Source organism: Strix uralensis, chromosome 1 (assembly GCF_047716275.1).
Source record: "Strix uralensis isolate ZFMK-TIS-50842 chromosome 1, bStrUra1, whole genome shotgun sequence".
NCBI lineage: Eukaryota > Metazoa > Chordata > Aves > Strigiformes > Strigidae > Strix > Strix uralensis.
In genome coordinates, this window is record NC_133972.1 from 135,204,695 (window position 1) to 135,216,760 (window position 12,066).

The 12,066-nt window shown below is 37.7% G+C and overlaps 1 protein-coding gene across 2 annotated transcripts in view; it reads left to right on the plus strand.

The window, feature by feature from the left end:
- Positions 1 to 7,755, plus strand: part of NKAIN3 (sodium/potassium transporting ATPase interacting 3) — a 399,276-nt gene extending 391,521 nt beyond the window's left edge. Inside the window, exons 6-7 of one of the 2 annotated variants that reach the window (XM_074882038.1) lie at positions 2,478 to 2,561; positions 6,210 to 7,755. In XM_074882038.1, the coding sequence (XP_074738139.1) occupies positions 2,478 to 2,561; positions 6,210 to 6,223 (98 nt within the window). In that variant the 3' untranslated portion in view covers positions 6,224 to 7,755. The remainder of the gene's footprint in view (positions 1 to 2,477; positions 2,562 to 6,209) is intronic. The other variant, XM_074882049.1, reaches the window with a different exon arrangement.
- Positions 7,756 to 12,066: the final 4,311 nt, after the last annotated feature.

Genomic DNA, 12,066 nt, shown 5'->3' on the forward strand with positions numbered 1-12,066 from the left:
GAATCTGTGGCAGAAATTACCCATAATCCATTAACCAGTCAGAAATAAACAAAACCAATTATTTTATATCATCCTTGAACTAATGTTTTCCCCTTGGGAAACCTATACAAATATTGCTGTTTACTTTTGGCCAATTAAACAGAAGGATGTATGCATCTGAAAAGTTCAGTCAATGTAAAGCTTTAAAGTATTTGATCAAAGTTGGATGTCTAAGATGTCTGTTTGAACTGAAACATACATCTAATGTCTTTGTATCAAATGAAAATAAAAATTCAGATTTCTATATTTAATGGCTATTTGTGGTCTTAGTCCTGGAAGTCTACAAGATATAAGTGGTGAAAATATCAAGTAAAATCAGACCGCATTTTTAAAACTAAAAGTAACTTATAATTCAAATAACTGATGATGAATCTTCATATTAAAGAGCTATCAGCTATAAAATAGAGTACATAATGATAAATGGCACATTCTATTGTCTTGTGTGATAGAGCAGCTTCTTGCTTTGAGTATTATCTTCACATGACTTTTAAGGTGAATTCAACTTTAATACTATATAACACATCTTGGACTGCAAAAGAGAAAGCCTCAGCTAAACAGGTTTGAGCAGCTCATCTCAAAACTTGTTGGATGGTGCTATTAAATATATTTTCTTTGTCAGACAAAGACATGTCTATGTTGTCAATCATTACTACGTATTGACTTCATTTCTTTCTCCAACCATATTTGTTGATAGAAGGTCTAGTTGCTTTGTATTCTCTCCCTGCTTACAGTTGGAGATGATGCTTGTGATTGCTGAGAGGAATGATGTGTCATTCTCAAGGGGGGAATTATCTCAAAAACATACTTTCTAACTCCTTCTATCACATCTTCTCGGTAAAAAAACATAAACCCCTTCAGAGAGCAGGGAAAACTGAAGTATATAACCACACACACACACAAAAAAATCACTATGGACACAATTTATTTTTAAAAATGAATAAGTAACTATGACTTAAATTAGAGATCTAGATATGTTAAAAATCAACTTTTACAAAAATATATGTAAAGGTTCGGTCCCATTAGTGCTTAAGTCAATTTTGATATTTTATTTAGTGACAGCATTCTGAAGGAGAGCTGCAACATGAAGGAAATACAGTATAAAGAGGAGGTGCAGATAGGCTAGGGCTGGCACTCAGGCTGGGCTGGGTCTTTAGCTTTATGTCCTGCTCAGACAGTTTTGCAGCTAAAAGTCTTGCGGCTAAGGTAATGTTATATGATTGAAGTACATGAAGTTCAGTTTTCAGCCAAGCTACCCCTTCCCTGGACTCAAGAGGAGAGGCAACTAAAATCAACAGGAGCATTTCCACAGATTTCAGTGGGTATTTCACCATCCCTTCAATCTCTAAGCCTTATCTCCCCATCCCCTCATCCTGGATGAGCACTTTCTTTCTTTGTTTACCTAGTGCATACATTGCCTGGGAAGGGGCTGTTTCTTATTAGGTGCTCATACAGCAATTAACACAATGAGGATCTAAATTCTGCTTAGGACTTTTACATATATGCCCATATAGAAACAAATGAAGGCAGTTGCTTTCCATGTGGCCAAAGAATCCTAACGTGCCGTGGATTCGTCAGCTCTGCACAGGTCTGCAATAAGCCCTTCTAAATCAACAGAAAAACAACCTCTCCATGAACCTGCTTTTAAGAATTCTATGATAGCTTGGACATGTGGCTTCTTGAACCTGCTTAAAATCTTACCAAAAATAACAAGATACAAGACTCAGACTAAAATGTCTTATTTTAAAATCATTATCACCATATAAGAAACTAAAAATTTCTCAAGAGCAGAAATCCCCACATTATTTCTGACACAGAAATCTTGAGAGAAAGTGGGAGGATTCTGAAAAGGTTTCCTGTCCCCACAAGTTCATCCGGAGAAGATGCTGCTGCTTTTTCACATTCAGTTCTCACCTGTTTATTCTTAACTCAGTGGACACACCTTTGGTTTTTGGTGGTGCATTACATTCCTGGAAGTCCACTGAGTCATAAAAGTTCAGGTGAAATTAGGTTCACAAGCTAAACTGTTTCCACTGCCTAAATTTCTGAACACTTCAAAAAGAGTTGAAAGTGAATTACAAAATTTATGCTGAGACTGCCCTAAAGAGAAGCAGCTACATTACCCCACAGTGGTTTCTGTTGACACACTCTGCAGATCCGTAAATGCTCCTTTTGCAGGCACTTGGGCAGGAGCGGGCATGTCTGGTCAACCAGCCGCTATCCTGCCTTGCCAGGCACAGGGGTAAATGGACTCCAAGGAAGACAGAGCACAGAGCCTTCTGTAAGCAGTTTCCACAGCATCTTTACCTACTTGGTTTATTTCTTGTATACAAACCTGTGCATGTGCTTACTATTTTTTTTAACATAATTTGTCCATATTTCTTTTCAGTTGACATATTTTCATTTCCATTTGTTCATTTCTGGAACTGTTGTATTTTCAGTTGATTTCATAGGCGGACTTGACACATACTCCTACCGACAGCCCCCCCAGGAACATGTTGAGTTAAAGCCTGTAAAGCCTGTAGGTAAGGTTCTGGTCCTATGGACCACATTAATCCTTCTAACTGGACTGAAAGCTAACCTTCTCCTGAAATAATTTTGGCATCAGGTTACTAATAATTTAATTATATTTTAATTAGCACTTAATTAAAAATGAATCCACATAAAACATGCGAGTAAGGACACTTTGTCATTGATGAAATACCCGCTAAAGAAAGGATTAGTAGATATCACCACGTCTGCCATGTTGTGCCTCGGCTTAACGCAAGGAGAGGCTCTCAGTGAAGGATGGAATTGCTTTCCTGCTGACTTTCTAGCAAGAAAAGAGCTGGTTTATGGCTGCTGCTGCTGCATAAACCTTAATGAGATTAACCCATTTATGGAAAAGCAGAAGCTTTTACATTTGTCTTGCTACTAAAAGAAATATGTTTGCTGAAAAACTGCTAGTCAGCTTAAAATCTATCTGTAGAGTTTCACTGGAAGTTCATTATCTCTTTGTCACCACTTATTTGCTCCCACCATGAAAATCATGTTTTCATAGGTTCTTCTTACTTTGCTACCTAATGTGTAAGTTTGGATGCATATCTATTCTTTTTATCTGGAATAAATTAAGATATGGGAAGACATTACTAGTACATATATTTTGGCAGAAGTTCAGATAACTTCAAATAGATGATATTTCAAAATATTATTGGTAAAACAGAAGATGTTCATTTGGAAATTCTTCTTAGATGCTTGTAAATTGTTGCCTGGATGCTTTCTGTCTTTAAATTTACCTTTGGGTCTTTCATGCATCTTAAATGCAACATGAAGCCCATGTGCAGCTAATTGACTGAAACTGATTGAATGACTTACTGTATTTTACTTACTAGTTAACAGAATTAAAATGGGTTTGAAGGTTTTTCCAGGTGTATGCATGTATGTATGTGCTGGGAGTTTTAAATTAAAGTGGACAATTGCTAAGTAAATGTTTTGAGTCGGCACTTGACACGTGAACTTTGCTTGTGACTTTATTAATTTTTGCATGTTTTTAAATATGTTCTATTAATGCTGAATTTCAGTTTGTAGAAATAAATACGGACAAAAATTTACTCAAATTTAGTGAGTAAATATTGTAGGATTATAAAGGCCCAAAAAGGAGAAAAGCCCTTTCTCAGTATGACAGTGTATAATAGAACAAGAAGGAATAGCACATTAAGACAACAAAATGAAACAATGAACAGTTTGATATGGCATTAAGTACACCCTCTGCACTGGAATCTGCATTTTCAGTAATATTTCATTAAATGACAATTTTGCTGCATTTTCTGTGGGGAAGATGACAGCAAAATGGGGTTTTGACCATTCTGAATAAGCTGATAGACTGAAAAAGTGAAATTTGTATCCAGGAGGAAGAAGGCCACAGCTACAACATTTACACTTATCCATAAAAGATTTTAATCCCTAAACCTGCATTCAAGTTAATTTTTAAAATATTAGGTGAATAAATGTTTAGTACTTTCTTAGCAAACTATATAATTACAGGAGAGGAAAAAAAGATATTTTCACAAAAGACTTATAAATATGTTCCTGCAAAATATGTTCGTTTGTTTTGCAGTAGAAAAGTCACAGAATCTGAGAACTTGTTCTTTGATAGCAGATTTTGGTTAAGTAGCTCAAAGGATTTGGGGGTTGCTGGTGAGCTTGCAATACTGGAAAATAAATGGCATCTTCCCATTTCCTATGTATGGGTATTCTTGTACAGCTGGGAGGACCCTCTCTGGCCTCTTTATTGCTGCTAGAAGTATAAAACTGAAAGACTGTTTTCTTCTTTATTTATGTTTTGGTTTATGCTCTGAAAGATACAGAGAGGATGTTTACCTAAGCAGGAGGAAAAATACTATCAATGATCAAAGTCTGAATTAAAAGCCAAATTGCTGGAAAAAATTTGAATGGTCACTGGATTGTACCAGAAATTTGCAGATGCTTATCTCTCTGTAGCACATCAGCCGCCTTTACTTTTTTTTGATACATTAATCGCTATCTCTATCAGTTATATATAGTCTGAGAATCCATAGTATCTCTAAGGAATGTGACTTCTGGTATCCAGGCTGTGAAAAACTCCATTTCTGTTCTCTTAGAATTGAACATGAATAATGCTTGTTAAATACATTAAAAGCCTTAATAAAGGTTACAGATCTTTTTCCATCTTTACCACTTTACTCATGGGAAAAATTAGCATGATGCTTTTTACAGATGAAAGCTTGGCTATATTTCCCTTTTTCTCACCCCTTTTATTTCCCTTATTTCATTCATAAATTAATTAAACATAACCCATTGAAAAGACAAGGTTCTGTGGCCTCATCTAAAGTGTGTAGAAGACAGTCTGCTTTTATCAAGTACTCATATTCAGTATAACGTCTACTTGGTGCTGCCATAATTATTAAGGATTATCAGGTTTAAGATTAGTTTTTCTTTTCACCCCTGAGAAGAGGTTAAATTCAAACTTGTTCTCATGGGGAACATCTTCTAATGCAAATATGAATGATCATAGCTTGTCTGTTTGCTCTTCGTTCTGCCTATAACTCCATTAGGCTACTGGACAAGGAGAAACAGGATCTTTGCCCTGAACCATGCAGTTTCAGCTAAGATGTGTGTAAAGCAGGAGACAACAGGGAAGTGGAAAAAAAATCGTCCTGTTCTCTTTAGGACCAAAGCACATGGACTATAAAGAAGACGACTGTTGTGTTTTCATCTGTTTCAAGCACAATATCAACATCCAGGTCACTCAGTAGTGTTTAGAATTACTTCATGTACTGCTACATGGAAAAGAGAGGACCATAGGGATTAGAAGAAAAAAAATAAGTTGCATTTTGGCTTGCATTAGGGTTTTATATCATTATTATTAATGGTTTGCAGAAGTTAAAGCTTACATGTGCCTTATTCCTGTTTGGATGAGTACATCTGATCCAGTGCTACTACAGCTTTGGGCAACCCTGTCTGGACAGACACTGAATCCCTAATTCCAATTAGGGATATCTCTAGCATTTCTAGGGACATTGCTAACTTCTGGGACTGATTCAGCATCTGAGAAATTCTACCAGTGGAGAGGTCACTGCTCTGTGATGTGTCTATGTGGTCCTATCCTGTTTGTATCTTCTCCTGAGACCCTACCCACTGTAAAATTGCTGCAAAAGACCATCATAGATTTTCCAAGATCACACAAGTTAACATGGTTTACAAGGAGTCATGTGAAAATACATAGATCCAGTAAGCATGTGGTTGTGGTGAGGACTATAAATAGTGTGAGTCCAGCTCAAATACACATTTGTAATCACATCATGTCAGAATTTTATAACCTGGTGAAAATACATCTTACACTGTTTAAATACATTATGCTAAAAAGAATCTATTATTAGATGAGCTTCAGACATCTTTCACCACCTGCAGGATTTTTTCCCAAATGTTTTTTGCCTTTGTGGTATGCATGATACAAAGCTACTGCTTTGTACCCAGTCATTCATTCTTGACCTTATATGTAGGTCTTACAGCTGAGGAGATAAGTGACCAGAGGTGTTTTATCCACTTATTCATTAGTTACTAACCTGTCAGCTGATGTGAATATACATCTTACAAATTAGAAGATAAACAGAATAGGTTTTCATTGTAAGTAATTCATATATTCTGCTTTTTAGGTCGAAGTAAGTGATGAACATGGACTCAAGACTTCTGCTGCTGTAGCTGAAGAAACAGATTTTAGAAGAAAAGACCAACCTTGTGACTCATCGTTCTGGAAGAAATCCACTATCCGTTTCTCATGGCATGTGGATTGTTCTTCCCACAGGCCCAGTGTCATTATCAGCATTGTTATTTCGTAGATCCTTGTAGATTATCTTGAATTTTTGAATAATTTACTTATATGGACACTTGTAAATTGTAAATTTTTTCTTTTTTAATTTCAATATTTTTACAACATTTAGTGTTAAGGCATGAAAACAAAACAACCTGTGAAAACTAGAAGGGTGCATCTTTCACAAAAGTCAGTATTTTTTGACTGATAGAATCATACTGTGCCTGGTCAAGATTGTGTCAGTAAACAGTAATTTTGACTCCAAAATATGCAGCAGGAGTCAAATCCTAACAGTGTACAAGAGATCATTTCAATGCTGTATTTAGAATTCACAATGTCCACTCCTTGCATTGTTTGAACTTCTGTGTGCAGTAGGAATTGATCTATGACTCTTCTTACCCAAACATTCCAGCACTAATGTACTCATCTAATTATTGCAATTTGTATATGGCTCCTTCTCCTTTCCCAGTCTCTTTTGCCCTGAGCCCACCACCACTAGCTGTCTCGATTTGAAGAGAAGTAGGACGACCGCTCTGTGGATATCAGTCTCTAGGAACCCTTACACTTTAGGGCTCTTTAGATGTCTGTGATTTGCACATTTTTAAACTCTTTTCCTCCCTTCTCCCAGGAAGAAGCCAAGCATGAATATACAGTACAAGGCACTAGTTGAAGCCTTAGAAGCTTCTGGGGACTAATTTTGCTCTTAATTTAAAAGTAAACAAGAAAACCTGAAAATGTGTGTAAAAATTTGTAAAGTTATTTGTAAATACTTCTAGACAAAGAACATGTATGTAACTCTGTGGTATTTTGTTTTCTATTCTGTCACCACTAGCATTAAGTGATACACAAAGCTGTTTTCTCCGGGGTACTGGCAGTCTTTAACAGAACACTTTGTTTTTCTTCTTAATTACTATTTAAAGTGCTGTGCACAGTTGTACGCCCCAGAGAGTTGCATGTCTCCACAGAGACTATGTGACTCAGAATTCAGCAGAAACTTCATTAGGGTTTTGGGGCTGTTTCTGGTTTTGTGCTTTCTCATTTTATGGTTTTTTGATGGGACTGTCAGGAAGGACATTCATTCTGATATGTGTATCTCTACATTTCACAGAATCACAGAATCACAGAATCATCTAGGTTGGAAAGGACCTTGAAGATCACCTAGTCCAACCGTTAACCTAACACTGACAGTTCCCAACTACACCATATTCCTCAGCGCTATGTCGACCCTACTCTTAAACACCTCCAGGGATGGGGACTCCACCACCTCCCTGGGCAGCCCGTTCCAATGCTGAATTCTACCAGAAGCTGAACAGAGGTCCACTAAGTTCCTTCATAAATATGTTAAACAGTCTTCAGCTGGTAATTTCTGGTCCAAATACATCTAGATCCTAAATTTGCAGTCTTCTCTTGAATCATGTTTTTTCAAGTCTGAGCATATGAGAGCTAGAAGAAGGCTTGTCTTGATTCTTTCCCTTCTAAAGTCTATTTGTGTTGTTTATCAATATGAACCTAATGGAGATGATAATAAATACAATGGAGGTAGAGTCTATCATTCTTAGGTGACAAGGCTCTTGTGGTGCATCCACCTGTTTCCCAGCTAATTAAATCAAAGCCCTCACTGTCTTTGGGAAAAACACAACCTGAACATATGTTAACCTTCCCTGAAACAGAGTATGAAGTAAGTCTTAAGACAAAGTCAACAGAAATCACAAATGAATAAAACCCTTTCTTAGTATTCTGAGGACTGGATATACCTTAAAAGGTATGTCTTTGTGTGTGAAGTCAGACTGTGCCAAAAAGAGGGATGCTTTGTATGAAAATAATGTCATTTGCCCTCCTGTATTTGTGCATTCCCTCATACACTCTTTTCCCTTATATTCTAGAATACTACAAAGTACCAGGTTTGCCCTAACTTGAAAACCTCGTCGTAGCACTAAAAAGCAGGTAGTTTGTCACAAAACTAATATGAATAATATCATTTTTCAGGCATTATGAAAAAGATACAGCGTGACTTGCTCTATAGCTGTAATATTTTAATAAGGTGGACACATTTTTATCTATTTCAGTAATAATTTACTTCTGCTTAGCACAACGGATTATTTAATTTCTTTACATGATGCCTTAAACAGTGATGATGTCTACCTAGACAGTGCATGCAGCCTTCTGTGTTTGTGATGGCTCCAGAACTTCAGAGGTGGAGGTATCTGAGCACCATTCAGTGTCTGACAGTTTCCAGAAGCTGCCTTGCTTCAACTTTCTCAAGTACAGAGAGAGCCCAGGACATGAGCATCTAGCACAATGATTCATTTCAGCATTAATTTCCCTGCATTAATTATTATGGGCTGACAGACTAAAGGCCTCCAGTTGACCCCTGTGCTACCCTCAGGACCAGGCGGGAGGAAGCGAAGCAGCACTACATCCCCGTTGGTTGCGCAGATTCACACTCTGTTCTGGCAGAGCTTTGGAATCATGTGTTTAATTTTCTACCAAGACAGACACATCTGCTGGACCATGTTTTACAAATTTGTCTGAATGTGTCTAAACCCTGCCTTTCTGTGGGTCCTTCAGGTTTTCAGCTTTCTAATGAAGAGCTGTGTACACACCACAAAAATTTTGCAAAGAGAGAACCTGACTTCTCTTTCATCTGAAATATTGATCACTTTTTAGCTGGGGAACACACCAGTATATTCCAAATACACTTAAAATCTCGGAATCATTACCAATGCCGTGAGTCTACCATCTGTCTCACTTAATGAACAGAATGATCCTGATTGAGTGGAATTTGTCTTCATTAGAACAAGCCAAAATGTATACTGTGATGCTGAGGGAAACTGTCATTCTTTTCTAAATTGAGACACAAAAGATAGTACCAATCAATCTGTACATGTTGGGGAAAAAAATCGTGAGAATAATAAATGGATTTGAATGTTAATTGCTGTGTCCTCCAATACAGTAGAACACTTTGGCTAACATTTTTGTAGGAAGCCTTAAGCAATAATTCCTTTATTTTTGCAACACATACTTTCAGTAAGGTGATAGGAGAGTCCCAGATCAGTCAGCTACATAGGAAATAAGTGTTGACTTTCTAAATAAACTTGGATAGTTTTCTTAAGCTTAACTGTAACATGCAATTTCAGGAAATGACTAGGTTTGTACTGCAAAACAGAATTTGCTGACAATCTTAAAACCTCAGAGCGGATTATCAGTTGGTATAAAGTGTTCTGGTAGCAGTAATAAGTCATACTTAGAACAGCTGAAGATCTGTCCTTCAAACTTTTAGACTTTTTTTTCCTTTCCCAAGTTTCTGCTTAATTCAAATTTTACAGAGAATCAGATTTGCAATGGTAATTGACAGCAAAACTGGAGATGTGACTGCAGAAATATGGCACTATATAGTCACTAAGGACTGACCAGGTACCATCAGTTTCATAAAAGAGAGGCTGATGTCTTCAGTACCTGAAAACAGGAACTATATCAAGAAATTAACAGATTTTTGCCTGGTACAGTGACATAGAGTGATTATATATTACAATTTCTGGCGTTGGTGGAGGAACTACTGTTTGGGCTGATGTCTCTAGCTCTTTCCTATTCGTAAAGATTTTTTTACACAAAAATTTGAAACAAATTTTTTGAAGTTCAGTTATGATCTGAAGGAACTCTATAAAATGAAACAGGTCATAGCCTGGATTTGCTGAAAGGTTTTTTTAGTGCTAAGATATGACATTAACTACTATAAATAATTTTCAATAGAGTTCTACCAATTAAAACCATAGGAATTATTCCTGGTTTTATTTAAGACCTGCTTTCTTTCAGTAGAGCAGAAGATGGTACTAAGAAGATGGTACTTACCATATATCAATAAGGATATTAGAGTTTGAATCTAGGGGTATGGTTGCTGGTTAGCATGTGACAAGACTAACTTTTCTTGTTTAAAACCTGAGAACACATAATTGGGCTATTCAAAAGCCTGTAGTCCTGTCCCCAAAATGACAGATTTTAGCCCAGACAACTGGTGGCTTGTCTCTTTCAAACAGCTTTGAGTGCAGGCTTTCTTTGTTCACAGCTGCTGTGCAGGCCTCTTCTCCATGTTTGGATCTTGAGTTTCACCTCTCCATCCAGTTGTCCACAACTCAGGCGTTGCAACACCTTTGTCACTTCCAAGCACCACACTGGCATGAGCAGCCTTTTTTCAATGGCAATTGCAATGTGCTTCTCTGAATCAAGCTGCTTGTCTTTCACGTGGGGATTATCTGGTTGAAAAAGCCAACCCAGCAATCTATCAAGTTCCTTTAACAGACTTTGACAGTGGCAAACAAAAATTGACGTCCCAAACTAATTGGCTTGCCTCCTTCCGGTATCAGTCTTAACTAGTTTAATTATAACAAATTACAACCTGAGAGCTCCTTTATACACTGAAGAAGTTTCTTTTCAAGTTGGGAAAACGCTCCTTCCATGCAAGCTCCATCGGCAGGACATTTTTCACAAATGAATTCAGTTCTTACCTGCTACACTTTTTGACAGAAACCTGTTCTTTAGTGCCCAACACAGTGATGGGGCTGTGATGGTGCCTGCCAGAATAGTGCTTTTACAGCAGGGTGGCCGGATTGCACCCTCATGTCAGAGATGTGATGGGTTAGGGCTGCATAAACTGGAGGGTGCCCTCATCACTGCAGCCTTAAAGAGGTGCTGTGTCTTTCATCTCTGTCCAGGGAGCTGACTATCCCTGCAACCACAACTAGACATCAGGCTGAAAGATTAATTTACAGAGGGTTAATGAGCGAACTAATATATGCATTATGGACAATCAGGGAATTCAGATCTCTGAAAATGGGCACATAAAGAAGATATTTCATATCAAGATTACTGCTGCAGGGTTTGTCCCTTAGAGCTATGCCTGCATTGCATGCTGGTGGTGTGTTCACAGCATGCCAGAGCAGCCCTGATCACCCGAGAGTACCAGCAGCACTCTGCTTCACTGTAAGGGGGCACTAGGCTCTTCAGGACCCTAAATAATTATTTAGCAGCAAAGGACACAGATCTAGCCTGTACTGCTTGCTATCTGACAACTACATATAATGTGCCATTTTCACACGGTTGATAGGGAACTGCTGATAGATGATGGTTTCTTGCCATAATTTCCATTTCCTTCATACAAGTCGTAGTTTGGATGTTTCTCTTTGATTTTAAACAAATTAGACATCTGGATTTAATTCCTGCCTCCACATGAGTACCTGCTGGTCAGTCACGGTCCTGGATGTGTCAGCTTTGTGGAATTAATTGTCCTTGCATGGTCTGTTGCGTCTCAAAACCAGCCACAGACTCTGAAGATAGTCTTACTAAACAGCAGCCATGCATAAACAATACCAGGAAGACAAAAAAGATTCTCCTTGTTTTGCTTATCCCCCTAGGACCCAATATCACTTCTTCTAGCTTTTTGTCCCAGTTTCCTATTTATTTCACACCAGCCATATGAAACCATCCTTTCAAAACATTCCTGTAAGTCAGTGCCAAGCAGATTCGCTGAAGTACACTGCATACCTGGCCAATTAGTAGAGTATCATATACCAGGAAGGGTTACAGCATTTCCTAGCACATGACAGATTTGGAATGAGAGCTGTGTTACACATGAGCAAGCAAATCAGCTCCTCACATTGGCACATACTATTCAATAAAATGTCACTAGGGTGTACTTATCCTGCTTG